General features: G+C 32.5%; 2 protein-coding genes across 4 annotated transcripts in view; one reads left to right on the top strand and one right to left on the bottom strand.

The window, feature by feature from the left end:
* Positions 1-10,027, bottom strand: part of LOC137925266 (uncharacterized) — a 35,639-nt gene extending 25,612 nt beyond the window's left edge. Inside the window, exon 1 of the mRNA XM_068768691.1 lies at positions 9,763-10,027. Coding sequence (XP_068624792.1) covers positions 9,763-9,862 — 100 coding nt within the window. The 5' untranslated portion in view covers positions 9,863-10,027. The remainder of the gene's footprint in view (positions 1-9,762) is intronic.
* Positions 10,028-11,330: 1,303 nt separating this feature from the next.
* Ptp69D (Protein tyrosine phosphatase 69D) overlaps positions 11,331-25,431 on the top strand; it is a 58,026-nt gene continuing 43,925 nt past the window's right edge. For 2 of the 3 annotated variants that reach the window (XM_068768688.1, XM_068768687.1), the window contains exon 1: positions 11,331-11,578. In XM_068768688.1, coding sequence (XP_068624789.1) covers positions 11,476-11,578 — 103 coding nt within the window. In that variant the 5' untranslated portion in view covers positions 11,331-11,475. The remainder of the gene's footprint in view (positions 11,579-25,431) is intronic. The other variant, XM_068768689.1, reaches the window with a different exon arrangement.

Below are 25,431 nucleotides of genomic sequence, written 5' to 3'. Positions count from 1 at the left end.
TTGTAATTCTAATTCGATTGGCCGTTCATTCTCTTTTCCATAACATCACTCTCGTGTCAAAATATCGTAATTGATTTTTAAAAGAAAAACATGCGTGACTTCGCACGCCATCTCAAACCAAAGTGTAAAGCGGATAGCATTGTATTATCGCAGCCTAGGATGTTCACCCACAAGGTGGACAGGAAGTCCTTGTCTAGGTCAGCGTAAGATGCTGTAAGCAGGCTGCTTTCAACCGGTCCTACTAGAAATCTATCTGGAAGCCTAAGGTTGACAATGATGGTTGCAAATAATGATGATGATTTTTGAATTGAGTAAAATTTTAAGTCTCGCCTATCAACAGATGGTTGTTTCGATCGCTTTTAAACTTTGATTTTAACTAGACCATTGTAACATTTACATCATCGATACATTATAATAATGATGAATTCAATATTAAATATATATTAATACTAAATACATATCATTTAACTATTTAAAAAAAAACTACATTGTCATATATCCAGTATAATATTGAATTTTATGACAATCTGCTATTATAATATTACGTCCAACAATATGTAATTATCATAAACCATATAATACATGTGAGTTTTTAATTAACATGCAAAAACCGTAACAACTTTATTGTTACTTAGAATTAAATACAACCAATTGGTTAACAAGTATACACAGGTTTACTGGGTAATTAAAAACATCATTGATTAACAATTACTCATAATAACAATAGAAATCCGGTGACATTCAAGGCTCAATTTCACAAAGTTTCCTTTATCAGTTGCCAAACATTTACAAAGATCAAATATTCTGTAAAATTTTAATTAAGCTATATACATGGTGATCGGTTATAGTTATAAAAACACCTAAAAACTATGAAGCGTTTATATCTATTCCTTACCATCCTATATAAAGTCATAACTTTGAAATATTGTAAAAAGGATTTTTTTCCATTGTATCTATTAGAATTTGACAGGCTAATTACTTCTGACAGTACAAAGTCACCAGGGACAGAGAATGAACAATCATTACATTTAATAAGTAGTAATCCGAATTTTGAAAACGCTTATTCTTACTGTATTATAATTACATTATTATATCTGAAACCACTGATTTCAGGATACGACATTAATTGACAGCTTGTGAACTTTACAATCACTCCTTTAAAGCCTCTACACAATTATAAATCAATCTGTTATATTTAGATCAAAACTAGAGAATGACCCGATAAAATTTTTTATCATACTTTCGTTATGGTATGAGAAAGGTTCTTACGGAGAAAAAATAAAAAATGGCAAAAACAACACTTCTTTTCTTCTATTTCCCGCAAAAACATCAGAGTAAATTAAAACTTTAGTAATATCGCGTACGAAAAAATGATTACATTTTCATTGTAATGTTGTAGACGAATTACTTTATTTTTAAAGTTTTGCGGTAAACGAATATAAAAGTTATTTTTAACGTAATCATTATTTATTACAAATACAACTTATTTATTTCATTTTTATGTTAAATTCTACATGCCAGTAACTTTTGGAAGGTCGTTCAGCTCTTAGATCACTTGGGTAGATGCTTCATAATTGACCAAACGCATTCCCCCGAAATGGAGCACCCTTGAGTCCTCTCGCAATTGCAGAACTTCATCTTCATCCATCACTGTTGTCATTCTATCACCACTTTCGAAAACGCTACTACCGGGAGAATGAATACCGGAAGATATAAAATAGGAAAATGTCACAACAACATATCAACGGAAAGGAAAAGACAAGTATCGTTTAAATTATCGTATAATTAATATATTTTGCATATTAAAGGCAGGACGCTGTCAAATCAGATGACTCAAACGCAATCGTACATTTTATCAATGAACTGTTATTGTCACGCGACTTTACGCGTGTCTAATTGGAGTTATTTGAAACTAACGGTACAAGCGCACACTATAACACTCTTCTAACACACATTTTTTCAACATGTGGTTTAGATTATATTTTAGTAAAGCATATTTTTGATTATGGTAACTTTTGGTGTAAGATGACTACATAGTGTAAAAAAAGTCGAAGGAGGGTGTAACGTGTGTCTTTGTCTTGATATGATTATTTAATAAATATTTAATGAGATTTGCTTCGAATTTTGTTTTCATACTAAATCCCACATCTTTCGGGGGCTCGTCCGGAATCAAAACCGGAACCTTGGCGCCCAACGCCCACATGTATTTCGGAGCAATAGACTCAATAGTGTTGTTATAGGGCGATGTCACTTTTATCATCACTAATAAAATTACAACTTCCAACACAACCCAGTTGAAAGAAGTCTTATATTCGACTTATAGCGTAATCTCTTCATAGATAAACAAGACTCTATGTATTATGGCAGAAGCGTATATCATTACCATTTCAGCCGTAGCTGGTCCACGATTGGACATAAACCTTCTTCGTCCAACGTCATCTGACCACCTCAACATGATTGTTTATTCTGTTAGTAAGAGGACATCCTATGTTACGCTTGCCAGTTCGTGGTCACCAGAATTTTAAGGCCCCAGTGGAAATCTGTTCATCGCTCTATGTGGCCTGCCCAGTGCCATTTCAAGTTGCCGATTCGTTGGCCTACGTCGGTTAATTTCGATCGCCTACGAATCTCCTCATTTACGATTTGATCTCGTAGTGAAATCGCCAGCATAACCTTCTCCATGTCTCGTTGAGCCTCTGTGAGTTTTACAATAAAGCCCCGAAGTACAACAGTATATAGAACACATAAAAACTATTGCAATTAATTTAAATGTTTAAAATAAAGAACACGAAAACAGTTCAATATTATGAATAATATATCGTTACAAAGTTCTAATGAACGAATTATTTACAAGCAAAGTCATGAACATTATGTAGTATTATTATAGAAAGCGATGCGCAGACGTTGCTGCGTAACCTAGTATCACATTACTGACAAACAGTTTTAAATTGGCAGATCGAGTATCTGCATCGTAAGTATATTTCTTATGTTTTACATTTGTATAATGTTACTTCCCTTTACGAGCGTTTCTAATATAAGAAAAACCCGTGAGGTAATCATGAACCATTATTTTTTTTCTTGGTCGATATAATTGGCTGTTAGCATTCAAAGCCTCTTTCTTATTAAGGTTGTTGTAAAAGTAGCTTTATTAGTAGGTCTTGTTGGAAATCTATTAGGAAGCCAATGTCAAGTAGGTAAGGTAAGAAACTATGGAAACTGCTTCTTACTTTTAGTTAAATTAGCAAAAGAGATTAATTTCAGAGTTTTTACCAGCGCACACGTAGGTTTAATTTGTCGTCCCATTTGCAAAGGCAACTATGATATAGTTATATCTACCTCGGCCATTAACATACTGAATACTTTTCGAAACAAAAGCGCTTTTCATAATTAGCCAACGTAAACTATGAATCTGAAGTGGAGACCCACAAGGTTGACCATATAACTTCAGATTATCGGGAGGCACTTGATGCAGACCGTTTCCTAAAGAAAATCTATGGGGAAGGCCTATATTCAGCAGACAACGTCTTACAGCTGAAATGGTGATAACTCGCAGCCTCTGTGATGGTATGATGCACATTAAGACATTAAATTTAATCATACACAAAACAGACATGTTATTATTAAGATCAAAACACCTCCGTATAAAAATAAACAAATTCGCATACGATATTAACAAGGTTCATTCTGTTATCGAGATCGGGCGTCGATATTTTAAAAATAGTAACGACATCCACCCATTCACAAGCCCGGTCGTACTATAAGTATGTGTAAAAAACGTGTTTTATGAACCATTCATGTTTACGTAATGTTTCATTAACACAAAACGAGTTCCTTTTGCACACCTCGTAGTTTTTGCTGGCGTGCTTACTGTCGCTGTGGGAACTGATGCATGTGCGTAGTGCCGTCACTTAGTTGTTTTAAATCGTTTTTTTTTTAAATTTCGATTTTTAATCGATGTTCTTCTTGACTTTTTAGGCGACCCTTCGGTCGTAATGCTAATGCCTTATTGATTGGCAGTTAAACCTCAGTCCAGTCACTTATGAAGCGTTCGCCCAACCGATCTAGAGCTTAAGGGCTTTCTTCTTCATTTTAGCCGACAGACGCGAACTGCAAGACCTCGTCCAAAATTCGCCACGATGACCGGTTCTGAGCTGCCAACATTCTCGTCGTCCTCGGATCATCTATTGGGAGGCCTAGCCGCGCGTCTACCGGATCGCCACTTGAGAACTTTCGGGCCCGGGCGGCTAAGCGCATGAGCGATGTACCCCTGCTGCTACTTCCAACGAGCAATTCTTAGATCTACGTCGGTTTACCAATTCCATAATGAAAATAATAATTAACAGTATAAGTCCAGACTCCCGAGAGTGCTCTCAAATAAAAATGAGGTCAAGGCTAAGCGCTGCCAATCAGCGAAATATGTAAACACTAGTAATGCAAAAATGACTTTCCATCAAAGAAGAAAAGTCAAGGGGTAAGAGCCAAAACTTTTTTATGATTTATACAAATATCAAAACTACTCTCGATGTATTATTACTTGTTTCGATAGACTTCGTCTGACAGAATGAGTCATTTCTCAAAATAAACTTATTAGCTAAACTTATTATCATAGCGATCACTTTATTCATTGATTAAATGTGAAAAAAATAAATTTATTTTACAATAAATATCAATAAATACTGACTGTTACAGCAGTTACCTACAATAAAAATTTTCAGCGCAGACTATCAAACATGCAGTTTCAATAATAATTTTATTTTGTTAAAATTTTCTGCGCAATTTTCTGATACCATAGAACCTTCTACGAAGTAATAAAAAACTTATTAAAAAATAGATGAATGAAACCGGTAAAGTCAGTCTCAAGTTATGGCGTGACCACGAGAAATAGTGATTCATTTTTATGTATATACATAAATGCAATCCGGCAGTCAGGTATACGCTCAACTCTTGATAGATTTATCAATTTCGGTATTTTTAGTAGTTTTTTAGTTCCGGTAGTTTGTAGTTTGGTGTATATGTGTTATACGATTACGATTTCTCTCACTACTAACACAATGCGTAGTAATGAAAGTCGCAAGTATCGTTATCGGATGCGAACCCGCATCCTTACGAATGAAAAGTGTCATTATCCATTAACCTATTTCAATTGGGATGGTACTTAGACGCTATTTAACGGATCAACATATCTCGGTGAAACAAGCACAGTCATTTGGCTTGTAGCTAAATCAGATTAAACTAAAACAAGAAAATTAAGGAGAGTTACACAAAGTTAGCAAATATCAAATGAATAAGATTTGCTTTCTCTCTCTCTCTCTCTCCTGAGCATTATTAATCCCATCTGATCATGGAGTCTGCTTATCTTATCTTCTTTCTCCACCTCGCGCAATTGGACACGTCGTTCGCGGAAGCTTTGCAGGCAGTCATGTCTTCCGCTATGGTATCTGCCCATCATGTTTTCGGTCTTCCTCTTCTTCTGAACCCAGAAATGTTTAGATCCATAGCGACGTTCGCGATGTATTCAAGAGATCTCCTCTGTACTATCTAAGCCGACTCTACTGTAGCTTATCGGCGATGTCAAGTACCCCGAGGATACCGCTTACGTACTCGTTGCGAATTTATCGAGCCTCGTTACTCCGCACATCTACTGAAGCATCTTCATTTCGCCGACTTGGACTGAACGGATATGGCTTTGTGTCATAGCCCATGTTTCACTTCCATAAGTCAGAACAGGTCTTATCATGCTCTTATATATCAGGCCTTTAAGCTTCACTGGCATCACTGGCATGTATGGGATTTGCTATATTATGCTACCGATAACAATTGGGGCCGAAAGGTTCTCGAGTCAAAAGTCAAATGGTGGCTAACTCTGGGAGAGGCCTAAGTCTTGTAGTCAGTTAGCAATAGACGCCTAGTCTATTGCTAGCTGACATGATAATAAGTAAAAAAAAGAACCAATATTTAGCCACTTCCGCACATGCTGTGGTAGTCGTGCAATGAAATGCACCGCCCGCCAGCCCGCTGATAAATGCGTATGCGGCAAACAATGCGAATCACACAACCGCCACCGCCAAATTACTCAACACGTGTTTCACCCCTCCACGGAGCATCTTCAGGAGTTATGTTACACCGATTAGTGCACAGAGTCGATATATTAATAAAAATAAAACTACTTTTGCACAAGTAAACTTTGATATCATTCCATTAAAATCGCTTCCATATTTTCTCAACAAAAATAATGTTCATGCAAATATGCATCCAATTATCTGTTCTCTAGTGATTTATCATTGTAGACAAGTACAATTGTAGAAAATTCTAGTTTGCTTGACAATACTGCACAAATATTATATCTCTACTCAAGAGCCGAAATATTAATCACTAATAAAGCTTGCATAAATGTTGATATAATCCAAAAAATAGCTAGCTATAGAGTGGAGGTTCAGATGTCCCAACTAGACTTGAATAAGTATGCTAAATGTGCTTAAATGACAGCCCAATGAGGCACATGGGATCCTTACATCCTGTCAACCCATAAAATGGTGAAGCTATTAAAGTCAATGGGTAATTAGAACTTGTTCATGAAAAAAGGGGCATATTGTGGTGACAAATTTTAACACAGAGGCACACTACAACTGACAGAGTATCATTTACAATCAAGAGATAGAAAGTATGTTGAATAATAAAGAATTTAGTACATCATTATAATAACTTTAATTGTTTACTGCTATAAATACTATATAGGGTAGTTAATTATAGGTATAAAAGCTTTACAGAGATAAATGTATAGCCTTCACACTTATATTTAATCATAGTATAAATTGCTATGAATAATAATTATTAAATATACTATTCTTTTAACATTCTTTACTTATTGTTAAGGATAGCCAACAACGAAACACAGATGGCTATTAAGGCTCTGCAAATTTAAACAATATCACTATTTACTAAAATTGAAGCAAAGAATTTACGCCTAGAACTAAAATAAGAAAGTTAGGTGAGTTCTATTAACTTTCTGGTCCTGTCATAGATATGGCACATATCATATCTCTAACAGAATCCCGTGGTCCTATAGTTCATAAAATACCATCAAGTTGAATTGTAGCTTATTGATTAAAACAATTTTAAAAATAAAAGATTTGATCAGAAAAACTGGCAACCAACATGTTGTCAATTTTTGTCTCAAAGATTAAAAATGGATTATTGAAATATTTGTGATAATTTACAATTCAAATCTTTAACAGATTACAAAATAATGTATTAAATGTTGTAATTAATACTAAATGGTATGAGCACAAAATCCAGATAATAAGTGTAGCTCTTTAAAATATTATTTAAACTAGTCTTATTGTCAAATCAAAACAAAATAAAATATATACACTACTATTGGCAGTAGAATCAGTTTTAAGTGGCACTTACCTATGCCTCTGATAAACTAGGTCTGACACAAGTCTTATGTAATGTATTTTCATCAGGAAGTTTTCATTACCACATTTATATATATATCACAGAGATGGGATAGTCAGAGTTTGGGCATGTAGATTATGTTTTGCCTCTCACTCATACAAGTATTTACAAATCTCTAATAGAAACTTTTGTTTTTACAGTGTATAAACGTAGTGATCCCTTAATTAGTGAAATACAAAAATGTGTTCCTTAATAGCTAAGACCTAAACACAATTAGATTAGCAAGTTAAAGTGGCAGTGGGCGGACCACATAGCTCACAGAACAGTTGACCCCAGGGGCCTTAAGTTAGTGGAGTAGTGACAATGGACCAGCAAACAGAAGGATATTCACCTACCAGGTGGGAAGACATCCTTGTCAAGTACATCAGAAAAGTCTGGATGCAAGCCTTTTAGACCAGGTAAATCAACCTATTGGACATCAATTGGAAAAGGTATATAATAATATACATAATCAAATATATATTTAATTACACCTTAACCAGTATCATTTCATTTCTATATACAAGACCTAGTGACTTTAATAAAAGTGGTCACCTATTATATAACGACATTATTAAAATCATACATAAAATTTAGGAAATTATTAAAACATTTAAACGGTGTATTAAAAGTTGCACATCCATGATATGTATTCATAGTCTGGGACTGATCAATTTGACCTTGCCCTTTGACGTCTACCTTGTCTTAATGACCGCATTAGGTGTCACAATGGATTATGGAAATTAAGTATGTTAATAATATATAATGTATACATGCAATATATTTTATTAACTCACTTATATATATTTATATATAGGATTTGCTTGTCATTGTAGATTATACCTTTTTTACTTTATTAAATATTGAAAAAAATGTGCAAAAAAATGTGCAAAAAAATGATTAAATGACAATTTTTTTAAGTATACAGTAAATTACACCTAAGGTTTTTACATTTAACTTTCTTAAAAAATACAATGGCTACATTTTAATACACTATAACCTATACAAAGTGTGAATACAATAATTTAAAATAGCTGTTTTAAAATAATACAAAAAATGTTACAAATATATTAGGTACATACACATGGGTGATAAATAAAAATTCCGAAATAAGTACTGTTAAAATGTAGAAAAAACAAGTGGTTTATTCCAGTATAACTTTTTAAATAATTAAAATCTAAGATAATAGTTTTTTAAAAATTCAAGTTTCTATAAAACAATTAATTTCATCTTAGAACCAGAGTACAAAAATAATTTTTGAGAGTATAAAAATACAAATGTTTCTAATAGATATGTAAACTACATAAAATTCATTATATATAGACAGTCTGATACATTTTGCCCTCTCAGGCAGAGAATGGTAGCAAATTATGAGAGACAGCCCTAGCCAATGGCCTCTTAGGAGGAGCCTAGAGGGCCCTTGTGTAGTCACTCCAAGGAGTGTCAATCTTCTTTATTCTTCCTTAAGGCTCAAACCTTAGTTGCTATGGGTAATTTCAGTCTATATGTGTGTACTACAAAACTTCAATGAAGCTATAAATTAAACAGATTCATAATATTAGCCCATAAACACCCACTGTGAGACACAGAGCTCGCAAATAAGATCTAGGGAAGATATACCATAATCGCCATGCTTGACAGGCAGGTTGGCTTTTGCAGTGTAGTATTATGAAATGCAGAGAATATTGCTGCCCCTCTTCTACAAACTTGTTTGTGGGCAGTTGCATTCCCATATAATTAATGCACAAAGTGTGAATCATAAATGGAAACTGAACCCACAACCTATGATCGCAAGTCTCAGTCCTCTAGCACTTTACAACCACCGCTCAAAGCAGGTTAATTTATTATTAAAAAAAATATAATTATTAATTTTCCGATACATTGTGAATGCAATAAGAAAAATGTTCTTTAGCTATAATTATTCTTTCTAAGGTCCAACATACCAAAAAATATTAGTTTACAACACTTTCTTACAAGATGAATGCATATGTGGAATATTTGCGTAACACGTTAAACAGCGTTGTTAAACACAAAATGTTTAGGTTTAATTTATTAATAAATTCGTTTATCTATTTATGTATTTTTCTAATAGCATAAAAATCGTATTGGATTTAGGTTATCTACATATTACACTGAAATTTGTGATTAACATAATGTTTACCTTTTTGAATAAGCATGTGTAAACAAATTCGTTATAAGTCCCTTTAAAATCGTATATCATGGATGACCAAGATTGACAGATATGAATCAAAATAGGCGTTGCGCATTTTGGAACAATTTATAAGCTTTTGTTTAGTGTATACATAATCATGTATATAAACTTACCGTAAACGTTCATACTTTCGTTGTAATTAGCAGCATTATCACAATGAACGCACAAAATAAATACACTAAAAATGGCTCCTATAGTGTACTGAAAATACATTTTTATAATACAATGCACTCGTTTCACACGCGCAATAATACTTTAAATAATGTTTGTAAACCACATTTTCATGTCTTTAACACGTAAAGGCGGATATAATCTCATTAGCAAGTCATTTATTTCGTTTAAATTGTCTCAATCAAGCTGCCATCGAGCTGGACCCCGCCGTCTGTCACTCGTCTTGTCAATAAACAACAAATGTTACCATGCTCTTTACAAAGCTATTGTGGCGAATAGCCCCATACTCAAGTAAATATTGTTTAATATTTATAACGGCAACATTTAGTTAAGTCAGGAATGGGGTGTGATAAACGAATAAAGGGAAAATGACAGACTGTCATGCAACAATGTCGAACACATTAAACTGTAAAACATAAACAGGTAATAAATACAAATTGTACACATTAAGATGTTTATATTATTTCTCCAAGATTGACGCTCACACTATTATTTAAACTGGTAATAATAAGTAAAAAAATTATCAAAGAAATCCTAAGACAATAAATTGCTTCTAAAAACAACACAGGAAACGTGAATTAAGAAGAAAACAAAATATTGAAAAAGTATGTTGAGTTAAATAAATAACTTTAAATTCTTTTTTTGTAGTGGATTATTTTTATTTCATCCTTGAACAACATATTCAATATTAATTTATTAATATAATGAATATTGTAATAAACACAATTATCCAAAATCTTTTTACCCATAACACTTATTTAATGAAGAACTATAAAATATAAAACATTAATAATAGTAGTGAATACACTTTATTCAGGTTAAAGAAAACAATTAAAACTTCAGCGTCGTTTAGGTATTTTGTAATATTATTAATTTGTTATAAAATCAATTTTTTATACCCACAAAGGAAAACGTTGTTCAACACAGTAGAGAAATTTGCACTGTTCCAATTTTGTTACTGAGATATTTAAGGGCAAAATTCGTGTCTGTTTAGTAACTACAAATAACTTATTTAATTAACTTAACGCGCTTGTATCAGGTTTTTGTTACAATATATTTAACAATTGCTAAGTATTTGAATGCAATAAGTTCGGTGTTTAGGTTGTGTTTTTTTTTTTGTGGAAGGCGTGAATGAAACACTTAAAAACTTTTGCATATAATTTTAGTACAACGCTCTTTGCGTATAATTCGAAAAGATATATAAATGAGAAGCAAAATTATATATTTGCGCGAGCAGAAAGAAAATTTATGATATTCTTGCCATATAAAAACATCAATATGAAACCTTTGCAAGCATGGCACTAAGCTCCTATAACATTGTGATTTATATCACAAATATCATGGTCTATTGCATAATATAATAATGTCAAATATTATAAAATTAAGGAACAATTTTACAAAGACAAAGGTTTTTATCTTGTGGGCTGCCAGATAAATGATTTTTTTACATCTGAAATAAATTGATGTTTTGTCCTTGTAGCTGATAACACTGCAAAGTGGGATTGTTTGTTCGGCTTGTGGTGTCAGCCGCCTTGTAATTTTTTTGTGTGTTTAATTATAGAAATAATCAGTGATACCGCTGCATAAGTGAAACGAAGATGGTGTAATAATTATGTGATGCATTTGTAGTCAAGTTTACCAGTGTGCTAGTTTATATGGCATATTCTTCCGCCATGACAATGGTTCGTGCACTCAGGAAGTATCCCGCGGCACTTGCCATTTATTTTGGGTGTATCGCGTTATGTTATCCAATTTTAGGTAAGTAGATAATACAGAAATGTTATTTAATTATGTACGGATTATAATATTTATTTCAATATTATAAGTAAGTTTAAAATGTAGCAATTGAATCAAATTTGTATTTTCTTATAACAAACATCAGCCGCGTAGAAGGCAACGGAAGCGTTTATTCATTTACGTTAAGTTATAACGGTGTCTTATAACTTAAAGAGAAAAGTTGTGTCTCCCATGAAGCCTACAAGCTTAATTAAAAATGTTTATTAAAGCACACATAATACATTACAATTTTTAATATTTCTTTTCGACAAGTCTTACGCAGGAGACCGATTATCTTTTAATTTCAAGTTTGTTTATTTACATTAATTAACATAAACATGATTGTTTTCTTTTGAAATGTTTATTTTATTATATAGTACCGTTGTTAAATAGGTATGTAAAACATTTAAATAACACAGACTTCTTAATGTTTATATGTATGTAGAAATAAACAAATGTATTAAATTTTCAAACCAACAACTTAGTTTTTGGTTTTTAGTCATAATTTTCAATTGAGTGTTTTACAGTTTTTTGTTTTTAATGATAAATAAAAAAGGTTCTTTAAGAGAATCCAGCTTAGCATCTTTTCAAATGTACTTATTGTGCTGTATTTATTGCACTTATTTTTATATGGATTAGTGTAGGTCTGACACAAAGCAATGAATTACATTTTATATGGGTACTCTACTAAGCTAGTAAATAATCATCTAGGTATTAACTTGTATTGCAACTTATATCGAGGGATGTCTAACTCTTCAAGCAGTTTGTGAGAGGGAATTCGACCCTTTTTAGAGATTTTCTCAGACCACTGCACATTTGGAACCCTTGTAGCTTTAAGTTGAAGTATGTTTCTACAGGGGAGTTTAATGGGATTTTGATTCTATCCAATTTGGGTTTTCCATCCTTCTTCTGATGACATACACAAATGGTCAGTATAAATGATCCTGGGGATAATATTTGTTAGTATTGTTTTCAGTTTTTCCATAGGACTGACTGTTTACATCATATTTAAATGATTTATACATATCATGTATTCAATGTGCTATTTTTCAGAGCCGTTTTCACAAATCAACTCATGAAAAAAAATTATGCAAACTTTTAGATTTTCTATGCAAAAAAATATGATTTTGGAATGAAATAAAAAGATAAATATACTTAATAATATCTAATTTTGGATAAAAATCAGCTATAAAATTATTTTTTTTATTAATCAGGCTTGTAAATCTACAAAATCATTAAATCTAATTTAGACATGGATAGATGTTTAGCAACAAACTAAAAATATCACTTTAAACATATGACTCTCTGAAATGTATGAAACTGAAAATTTAGGTTTATTGATATCTTATACATAATTTTTTAAACATTAATTTTGTAGTTATTTTGGATTATATCATGAAACATATTAATTCTACATTGTTGGGCAAAGTGGGAAGTAATGATAATTTTAGGTATATAATTTAACAAAATTTCTATTTCCTTTCATAATGTAGTCTTGGATCTGGCTTTTCATAGTGTGTCTGTGGATTACTTACAGTGAAATAAGAAAGAAATAAAGTGAATAACAATTTTAGGTCATGGTAATAGAAAGATCATTACAGGGTGGGTATGGGTTTTTTACTATTTTAAATGGCAATGAATTTTTTGGGGTTTGCCGTATTAGCTGCTATATTAAACCATTTAAACTTGACATTTGTCAATCTGTATACAGGATGATTGGTTATAGGTGTAAAAGCGGGTGAATGTATAATTTTTTTTTCCAATTAATGCATGGTACACTCTATCCATAATCTAAAAGTTGCAGAAATAATAAATATATAAATTTATTATTGATTGCTATCTGAACCTGTAGACATTGTAATGCGACAAGTTATTGGCCTATTGCATTTTTATAGCAAAAAATACTTAAATTTTCAGAGTAATCCCTTTATGCAAGTTGAGCTTTTTGCAGACAAATGAACTGTACTTTCACCTCTTTTAAAACTTTACATCTACATTCAATCATCTGTATATTTTAGCAGCAGAATAAGGAATAACAAATATGAAGCACAAACAAATCCTTGATATACCCAAGAATATATTACCCGTATGTAAAATGTAACAAATATGTATTCAGTCATGAATTTTAAATTATTTCAATGAGCCTTAAGACAAACAGTTTTGTTTTTGAACCTTGTTGTTTGAATGTTTAGTGTTTCTTTACCTGTTTCCTATACTTGTCTCCTCTTTGCTAAAGATCTACATTTCAAATCTGAACTTTGTTAAGTAAAAGAGACTGAATGCATTTGTCTTTATAGAATATGCTAAAAGTAACATTCTCAGAAATCTCCAACACTTTTGTTAGTGAAAATCTTTGGAATTGTTTTTATCTAATCTAAGTTCCATAAAGAGAAAAAATATGAAAATATTTTGGTTTGGACATACATTGCATTTGCAGTATGTTACAATAAAAATAAGAATATACATAAATGAAAATTAAACAATAAATTTGTCCTAATGGCTTAAACGTCTGAAGGAATTTGAAATGTTGTTGTTCAGAAGAATATTGTGGATGGTAAGTGTTGGAGAGAGTTCATAATAGGATTTTTAAAACAAATTTTGAGAGTTGTAGTACTGTCTAGGCCTTTGTGGTCAGTCACCACAGATTGTTTGCCTGAGAGCTTGAACAACTCCCATAAAAATGAATAACTTAAAGGTTTTTTAAAGGAGTACTGAAACTTGGTTACTATAAAAAGTTCTAAGCTAAGTTCCATCATGGTAAACAAAAATTTCTGACCATGATTTGTATAATTTAATGTTAGATTAAGATCAGGACTTTTTTGTCACTAATTTTAGAAATATGTATTACTATAATTTGTTGTACCCTTTCTTGCCCTTTCTTTTGAGAAAAAATCTTAGTAAATACATTTATAATTGCTAAAAAATGGCTTTGGAAATAAAATTAGCATAAACTATTTTGACTAACAAAAAAAACATCTCTTTGTAAAGGTTGCCAAAACAATTTATGTAGGCCAAGTCTAGCTTGCTCCAGTTGCACCCACAACAATGTAATCAATAAGTTTGTGAGTATCAATGATTTAAAAACATGGAAATAAATAGTAATTATGATGACAAGTTTCTTTCCTTTAATGGACAGGGATTCTAGGTGTGCCTGATTAATAGAAAAGTACCTCTGTATTCTACCATCATTGGCACTTTGTGAAGTTGTATCTGCTGAAGGGTATACTTTATGTTTTCTATTTTATGAGCGTCCAGTGATATTCTTTTGATTTTTTGCAATGAAACAAAGTAATATATTTATCAAGTAGGACATGTGCAATGGATCATACCAAAGCCAGTTACTATAATGAGGTTCATGCTAAGTGTCTTTAACTGTGTCACCTCACACTTGTTTAAGTTGTATTTTTGACAAACTTCATTTGTGTTCACCACTTTGGAATATGGTTGTATCATATAAAAACAAGTAGTAACCTGTTGGGTGTATCTATATGGCGAATTTATTTATGAATGCTCCTTAGACCCCCTTGTCGGTAGAATTTAGTAAAACCTGTTCTAAGCATAGCTGTAAGGGTATTGATACCGAATTTCTAACTTCTAAGCCTTATTGTACTAATGAAATTGTGACGAGTCAGTACAAAAGTGGAAATCTCGTATATACTTAGTCTGATCATTAATACTTTTACAATTAAAAATAAAAAATATTACTTTTGAATTCAGAATCTGTCATTTTTATATGATTGTTCATTGTGTTTTTGTTTTCTATAGCTCCAATAGGTTGTAAAATATTTTGTGGTATTAAAACAGAGTGGAGTGATAAAGAGAACCGAAATATTGTGATTGCAATACATAAAGTAGGTATGGTGCCAAATATAATTTTCAAAATCCATTATACATTTGGCATTAGTGATAAATTTGTGTAGACGGCTGTTGACAGGTAAAATGGAATCTTTGTTTATGACCATAAGATTTGGCCGTCCACATAGTGTTTGCACCAAAGCAGCAAAGCAGCAAGGGATTGAATGCAAAGAGATCCTGCTCGAAAGCAAAAGATTTTATCTCGGGAGATGAATATAGCAACTACAACCAGATCATATATTTTAAAACATGAGTTAGGACTTGCAACCCATAGATCTGTAATGTCTATAAGAGGTCACAAAAAATGTTTGTTTACGGATATTATAACAAACAAAATGTCCATATTTTTGTTGAAAGCTCTGAAGAAGCTTCCTAATTAGGGAACAAAGTACAACGTGGGCATTATCCGACGTCAGTGATTTCGTGGGTTTTAGCTATGAAGATGTGACTGAGCCATATTTTTGTGAAAAAGGTATCAAAACATTGGCACAAGTGTATCCTATTATCTTATACTATTCTTGAGAATGTAGTTAAGCACCTTAACAACATGTTCAATAACCAAGAATGGTCCTTTCAGCAAGACTCGGCGCCGGGACAAAGATCCATTAACCCAATCTTGGTTAGAAACAAAACGTTCCGGACCTCATCAGAGCTGCAAACTGGCCGTCATCCAGCCCTGATCTTAATACACAGAATTATAATTTATGGTCAGTTTTAGAGGATAAGACCTTCCCTGAACCCCATGATAATTTTTGAGTCCCTAAAACATCCATTATTCAGATGATTGGCAGTGAAGAATTTTCCCATAGAAAGCGTGCTTGCTTCTATTGAAAACTGGCCTCACCACTTAAAGGATTGTTGCAGCCAATGAAGACCACTTCAAACAAGCTTTAATTTTTTTTGGTTTTATATGAATGCATTAAACTAACACAATGTAATAGTAATAAATGATGCATAAAATAAAAAATGTTGTTTTTTTGTAACAATATTTATGGAAAGACTTTTATATATATTTATATACTTTTGTATACATTTAACATAGATTGCCATGACAAACAGTGGTTGTCTTATGACTGACAGTATAATGATTTGGAGACAGGAGCAGATATTGTTGTGATGGCCAAAAAAAATAAACAGAGACCTACCAGTACACATAAACATCTCGTTACGTTAATATTAACCGTCATGAATACTTCAGTATGTCGCCAGTTTCCGTTCTTTTTGTATGACAGAATGGAACAGCTTGTTGCCATATGATTAGTGTTTTTTTTATCAATTCTATGACGTTAATCCGTTTATTTTTCGTAATATGTAGAGAGTAACGGTAGTTGCATTAAAACGATTTTACATAAACATAAATTGCTTTTTATCATAATGTAGTATAATACATTTTACTACCATCGTAATAAATGTCTTAGTCATGTATATACTATTTATTAGATAACTGTATTTCTTTCTAAACTATATATAAGTGTAATTAGTAGTATGTAGCAGCCGGCTAACCCGGGAGATTTATAGTTCCGTTATCCAAAAAAAAGTCTGAAGTTAGGCGCTTAATACGCCCTGCCATCTTAATTCGGAATCTGTAAATGCGATCTGGACAGCAGCGGCAGTCCGGTCTAAAAAGTGGCATTATAGTTTTCGAAAATTTAATGCGTCATCTGTAGCCCCCGTTTAGTTACCAAGGTACCACAGATACAAAAAAACCTTAATGTAAATTATTCAAGAATGATTTGGATCCCTTCTGTTTATTAGAAAAGCAATTAGAAGCGTATCAAAATAAAATAAATATCATGATAAATTTTTTTTAAATAAATATAGTTGTTGTAGATGGTTTGACGGCAACTGCATGTTTTGACAATAACTGCCTCTGGAAATTTCTTTGAGGAGTGGCAATCCTATATAAACATCGCACAAAGTGTGAATTATCGAACCCGCGACTTCGATTGTAAGTTTCAGTCCTCTACCACTAGGCTAACATCGCGAGTTATTGCAGTAGTATCGTTTATTACATTATAATGTTATAATATTGTGAATATTGCCCACACGTCAAATAAATGTAATTTGTTATTGCTTGTAATTTATTGTTGTAATTATTTTATAGAACCCGGCTACTAAAGTGATAATTTTTAATCAAGTGAAAAAATGTAACTTTATTACCATGAAATTTATTATCTTGTCCATCCATTGCCTAAAACGTATGAACATAAAAAAGGTCAACGATCTGCTAAAGGACAAACAATTACGAATATAATTGTGCCGGCGACATTGACCGCAGTCTTGCCGAGCGTAACTGCTCCATATGTAATCAGAAACTGCATTTGTCGGAGGTCAACTATTTCGATCTGTATCCCGTAGATAGAAAAACTCGTGTGCAAATGTGGTATCAGATATACAGGACTCTGTATTACTAAACTCTTGGTCAAACACATTATGGATAAAGTAAAGTTGTAGAGTACTGAATGTATCTCATTTGTCAGCTTTTAGATCTCTTTCTATCACTTGTATAAAGTGATCAGTCTGATATTTATTACATTTATTTATTTTTTCATTCATAATGCTAAAGACCAATTATTTCTAGTAGTACAGTCTGCAGAGACAGATAATTAACAATAATTAATTATAATACGTGGTACGAATTTTGAAAACGCTCTCTATATTATGTCATTTGTTATTTCTGAAATGATTGTTTTTTGAATACGGTGTTACCACACGCTAAATACACGATAATCACATTTTTATGTTATTATTACATGTCATACGTATTATATAGATATCAATATTTCAAAAGCCTGCATATCACCACAAAATAACTATCATCAGACGTGAGTAATGAAAACATTAAAATTCAAACTTCTCTCGGTCAACTTCGACTGCTAAATGCGTTTTCAGTAACAGCCTGATGCAATATCTCGTGTGTTTTTGTAATTACTCAAAGGTGCACTCAACTAAACGCCATGTAATCGGTGGCCATTCATTCACGTAGAAATTCTGATATAAGTCCTAAGATTAGGTTCCTGTGAGAGTCCTAGATTTTAGTTACTGTAAAGAGAGATTAAAGCAAAACGAATTTCTGATTCGACGAAATAGATAGTTTGTAGAGCATTTAAAACAGTGTTGTGCATTTTATCTTCTTTCCCTCTCTTCTAAGTTTTTATTGCATTTAGGTACTGTTGTCACTCAGCGAACCGTGGATAGAGCTATGTTCGGGAATTTTTTACGAGATCTAAACAGCAATGAAGAGATCTGTAAACGAGCAAAAGTTACCGATATAGTCCAGTGGAATGGCAATTTAAAGTGTCACAGCCACATAGCGTGCAAAACTGTGACCGAAGCGTAAGACTACTCATAAGGTGTACAGCATGGTTGCACAGACTTATTAAGACTAGGGGCCACTCGGGCAAATCATGAATTGATGACGGACCGGCCGCCAGAAGTATAGGTAATCAATTTTTTTTTATTTTATTCTGGAATAGAATTCAATATTTTTCGAATGTAAGAGAGTATTATTTTTGCTGTCGGTGGGCCACCAGTATTCGACCGGCGGGCCGCGGTCTGTGCATCCATGGTGTACAAAAAACTTTGTTAAGGTTGTAGAAAGACGCTGGCAGGCAGCGTCTAATTATTTTTTTTTTTGGGAATCTATGGAGGAGGCCTTTTTACAGCAGAGAACATGCAACGGCTGAAATGATAATGATATTAGAATTTATAATGCAATAATATACGTCTAAATCTGTTGAAGTTGAAGTGTTACTTATTATAGAAAGCACTTTAGCCTTAAAAATCTCAAGATGCAAAAGGGCGAGTGAGACGGGTAACTATACTTGTTTGCGCAAAAATAGATTAGAAAAATAGTCCCTTAGATTAACAGCTAAAAGGTCAGAATATATGTTTTGCTTTACTAGACTGATTTCTCTTTTCGCCAGCCGGCATCGTTATCTCGTTATGTGGGGTTGTCTTCCCTAAATTTTAATTTTACTATTTAATGATAAATTTAAAATAGTACTCGCAAGTATTTGCTACAGTTAAATCATCTAAAATTATTCCACGCGTTCATATAAAAGACGAAATATTTAAAAATATTTTACGAAGTATTTTGCCCAAACATGCAACAAAAAAATGATCACGGGGCTTTTATAGCGGCAGATCTATATTACGATGTAAATTAATGGTTTAATTTAACCACAATTTTCTCGTTAATTAACTAGATTTGTGGCGTCTCTAGATTATAAGGCCTCGGCCCCTCCCTTTATGGGCAGACTTGAGACGTTATTTAATAAGGGCATTCGCGTTTCCCGTTATGTTAATACATTTTACGACGAATGTACGGTAATGGCGGAATAGAATCGAATTTATAAATGATTTGGTAGTATTCCATACATAGGTAAACATGTACATATGAAAATGAATTTTCATTTTCCTTGGTTACGTCATAGCTTGAGAAAGATTTTACAGGTATCATTAATTTTTACATAAGATTCCTAATGTATTGTAGAAAAATTACGTAGAATTTAAAAAATATATAGCTATTGAAATTTTGCATTTGACAGTTTACGTGTTGCAGATCTATATAGCCGTTGCACAGCTGCATCTGTCGGTGTTTATGGAACAATAAATTTGCCCCACATTTGATTATTAAACTGATAAAATATAAATAAAAGATATGACTTTAAAAAAATGTTACATTATCTATAATAATGAAACGTGGCAGACTATTACTATAATATAATAACTTTTGGCAGTAGAAATTCTATCAAAACCACTGTAAAGCTATCTGTCAAAGGCGCAGAGTTAGAATAGTTATAACATTTTTTAGTTATAAACTTTTCGCTCAATTTCCTATTTTGTTTTGAACAGAGCCTTCTGTATAGTTTGAGGAAACCATTAAAAAGTCATTGAAACAGGTAGTCTTTTCGAGTTATGACGTGACCTAAGTTGGCATTTAGACGAATTTTTGAATTGGCTATTATTTTAACATTATCAGTAATAAGCTCCCAACGGCTCAATTATGATCTGTTGAGAAGAGCCCGGAACTTGACTGTACTCATTTCAAATGGAATTTACTAATGTTTGATAAATACTTTATATAAACCATGAAAATGAGTCAACAATCATTTTATTTTTACATATTTAGAACAAATGTTGCAGTTATATTCGTGTAGTTGAAACACAGGATGCTCGTGTGATACACAAGATCTTATCAAACGTTTCTCGCTATAGGAAATTGTATATTCTATATCGGTATTGGTTCTTGGAACTATCATATCATTTCACAAGATGCGAGTCTACTTACTATGGAGGTATAGTTTACTTTATTTTTATTTAAAGGTCAATTGTTTAGTGAAAAGAAAAATAAACAATTGGTAAGTAGGAATCTCCTAAATATATAAATTCTACATAGTATAATATAAGAGTTTGACAATCAACAAGCGATGAGCTGAAAAACAAATAACAAAAGAGTTTTTAATCAATATTAAAGATTTTCAAATTTAAATGAAACACAGAATTTATATGAAAATCATTGTACTTTATGACAACGCGTTCACGGATGTTGAATTTCTTTCTTAAACACTATTTCTTCTAAAGGTATATACCTCATGGTAGAAATAGGTAAATCATGTACGAATATATAGATCCAAAGGAGCTGGAGGTAATGAAACGCTAAATAAATTAAACAATTGTTATACGAGAAGTTGAAATATAACTGAGAAAAATAATTAAATTTTGAAATTTACTTCGGATTAAAATTTTAAAAGGCCTCTTACACATTTGGAAGTAATAGAGTTAAAGAAATTTCCATTGCTGATTAGGACTGCATTCAATTTAGCTTTGTTTACAATGATGATTATGTGTGAAAGCTGCAAATCGGTGATTGTATAACTCATTTCTCCTATTATTTTTTTTATTGCAATGCGACAGGCCAGTAACTTCTGAAAGTACCAAGTCTCCACTGAAAAATAGTAAATAATAATAAATTTTATTGTGTAGTAGTAATATTTATTCCGAATTTATAAAACGATTTTTTGCTCTATTATCATTGTGTTATATAACATTACAGAAAACATTGATATAGCGTGTACATATTTGACAACCAATGAGCTATAATTCACAACTTGCTTTTATACCTATTACCTATCAACAAGTGTATACTTCGTCGATAGTTCCTTAGCGTAGTATGTAGTACTACGTGTGTAGTGATAATTATTTTTACCATTAAAACAACGCCCCACTTCTCTCGCAACCTATTGCGAGTCGAGTTTCGTAGTAATAGGGATCACCGCGTCCCAATTGGCATCGGGATCAATAAGCCCCGCACTTCTTGGTCCAATTACTCATGCAAGTGATATATTTATTTCGCGACTGGTCCAGTGGGAATTACCTTTCTATGATACGTTCGCTGTTGCATATGACAAATATAGCTTCGATATTTAAATCGAGATGTATTGAAAAAAAAAATCTGATAAAAATTAATTTTCGCCCATCAGTAGCTTTTTTATAATCAAATATATTTGTGTAAATAAATACTGGTACTATATACTTGTATTTATTATTAAGAATTTATTTGTGTTTGTTAGAAATATTCTGAAGTGTATATCAGTCTGCCCATAAATACTGTTATAATTAAAAATGAACACAATATTACTTTTGAATTTCGAATCTGTAATTTTTATATAATTGTTCATTGTGTTTTCTTTTAGCTTCAATATTATTGTATAATATTTTGTCATATTAAAATGCAGTTTGTAGTTTTAATCGAATCGCTGTGATTACTTTACATAAACAAATACAATTATAAAAATCCTTCGTACTCTTGGCTTTAGTCAAGTGTTTGTGTACCGGACTATTGATAGGTACAGTAAAACCTGTTGTGGCAAAAAAAGATCTAGCCGTCCACGTAATGTTCGTATGGAAAAGGCGACCAAAGCAGTAAGAGAAAGAATTCAAAGAAACTCTGCTCGAAAGAAAAAGATTTTATCTCGAGAAATGAATGTAGCTACTAGAACCAGTTCGTGTATTTTAAAAGATGAGCTGGGACTTGTAGTGTATAAGAGACCCGTAAAACCGATAAGAGGTCACAGAAACATTTTATTCACGGATGAGAAAATGTTTACAGTTCACCAATATTTTAAGAGTCAACAGAGTATAAAGTGGACATTATCACTTCAGTGATAATTTGATGAAGTGTTAACTGTAAAGAACTAAGTGCTATATTTATGTGAAAACAGTATTAAAACATCGGTACAAGTGTATCTTTTTATCTTAAACCATTTTATGAGACGCTGTTATGCCCCTTAATAACATCAGGGTCAATAACCAAGAATGGTCCTTCCAGCAAGACTAGGCATCGGGACAAAAAGTTTCATCCTTCAATTTTGGTTAGAAACGAATATTTCGGATTTCATCAGATCTTAAGACTGGTCGTCATCTAGCCTGGACCTTACGCCACAGGATTATAATTTATGGTCAGTAGTAGCTACTACGGCTTGCTTGAAACGCTGTGGTAATTTAGAGTCCCTAAAACAATTCATAAGGTTGGCAGAGAAGAATATTCACATAGAAAGAGTGCGTGCTGCTATTGTATCTCAACGTTTATAGGAAGGACTGTATTGCAGCCAACGAAGACCACTTCGAATATGCTTCATATATATTTTTTACAGTTTAATATAAATGTATTAAAACTGAGACATTGTAATAGTAGTAAATGTTACATATAATAAAAAAATGTTTTTATTTTCTTTTTAATATTTATGGTAAGACTAAGTATAAGACTGAAAAACTAAAAAAGAAAAATCAAGACTACGACAAGTAATGAGTACACTTCTTCATCAATATCACTATATAGGTCACTCTCAGTCCACTCGTGGTTATAATAAGCCTTACATTTAACGTCTTTGGACGACCTTAACAAAGTCATATGTCCATCTTGGGGATGGACATCATACGTTAAGGTTTCTAGTCTATGGTCTCCGCTCCAGAATTTTAACGCCGCGGCGGCAGTCTGTTCTGTGCGCTGTGGCCTGCTCACTGCAACTTCCCAACCCGCTGCGTTGCGTCGGTCACTTTAATTCGTCTACAGATCTCATTCGCTTCGGGTCTACTCCATTTACTATTTAAATTACTCATAGATGATTGATTTAAGGAAATCAAAAAAAAAACGTTTAAATTTACAATTTACTTATTTAATTTAATAATAACTTTGATGCGTTCTAAGTATACAACTTGTATAAAATATCTGTACAAAGTTTAAAGTTCATCAAAAAAGAAAAAAATTAAAACAAAAGACAAATGACTCTGGACGCAGGTTGCTTTCCAACCGGCCCTACGACTGAAATGATAATTATATTATATATTTCATTGGCTTAGTAACTGTTTCAGACACGGTGCCTCTTCAACTATTATATGATATGCTTGAGCATAATGATTGGGGATAGAAAAAGCAATTGTCGTGTTAGTCTGAAATTCCTCTTGCAACAAAGACCTAAAAAGATCTGGCAAATAAAAAAAAAACAGTTCTAGTACTTAAAAGATCTTGCAACGTTAATTGATAGTAAGGAAAAGCTTGCTGTCTTATGATTAGTTCATAAGAATCGTATAAATTAAAGGTCATAAAAGTACATCCACATTTAAACGACCAATTAATTCGTTAAATAAATATCCGACGAAGTTACACTAGGTCGTATTTTATACAGCAGAAATTGTCTTCTGTGTACGATAATTTATATTGGCGGAAGCAATCGCGTTATCTCGCGAACGAGCGACGTTTGACTTCCGAATGATCGGAAGCGAAGGATGGCTGTGTATGGGGAAATATGCAGCTTAGCGGCAGGATACAGGGGCTTATATTCATTTTATTATTATACAGGCGCAAAAGCTTTGATGAGGTGAATGAATAGCTCATTGGTAACCAAAAAAGTTTGAAGATTTTATACCTTTATCCAATCGTCCTGTATAACCACTATGAAATGTAGTCAGTCTACGAAAATTAAATTGAAAGAGTACCATAAAATTTTCTTTGTATTCTGAACTACCAAACGCATTGCCCCCGGGATTCTTATAATAATTTGTTAAACACATATCGTATGTCATCATTGAAGGATCGACGTTCTCTAATAGACGTCACAACACTTAAAATATATGTGCTGGCCATGTTAACTGTTCGGAACTGTGGTCTGAGGTAAATTTTCGAATTCCTACAACTAGAACGCCTTCTAAATCTTTCTTTTTATCAACTGCTAAGACACATGTCGGTAAACGTGCACACTTATATAGGACATGTGACCTCCACAATTCATATATGAATTATATTGATATATTCTCGTGCTCTCTTGTATCTTTTATATGAATATTTCATTCGAAATTTTTGCTGACTGCTTGCTGTGGCTCGTAATTATTACTGTTTGTTCTGCAGAATGCGCTGGATTATTAATCCCTGTTCGGTAATGTTTTTGTTTTTGTTTTTATTATTGCTTGACTTTGATTTATTAAATGTTCTTAGTGAGATAGTTATAAGGAAACAAATGTAACTAATTTTATATTTCTAAGTTTGTAATTTCTTACTGCGTTTTATTACGGTTTATCTCCAATAAAGTAAATTAAAATAAAATAAAAAAACGTTTCACATTAATTTTACTTTTCCATTGGAATTCGACAGGCCAATAACTTCTAACAGAAAAAGTCTGAAGGGACAGATAATAAACAATAATTAATTTTTGTATGAATTATATTCGAATTATAAAAAAACGATATTTATTATTTTTGTATACGATGTGCCGTATTGACAGCGATTCAACCCTTTAAAGATGTTAAACCTATAACCTATCACCCATATGTAACACGTAAGCTCAAACAATATAGACGTGGTATAAGCTTTGCGTGCAAAGCGTGTAATGTTCACGACGCCGCCGGATTACCGCGCAGATCCGCGGCAATTGTGCATGCTCGTGTATCACTTAAGATTGTCATTGTCAAGCTGTCGACAA

This window comes from Battus philenor, unplaced genomic scaffold, assembly GCF_028537555.1.
Source record: "Battus philenor isolate CCGP_79_NKW_IND1 unplaced genomic scaffold, ilBatPhil1.0.hap1 SCAF_26, whole genome shotgun sequence".
Lineage (NCBI taxonomy): Eukaryota > Metazoa > Arthropoda > Insecta > Lepidoptera > Papilionidae > Battus > Battus philenor.
Note: the sequence above shows the minus strand (reverse complement) of the source record. Positions and strands in the feature narration are given on the sequence as shown.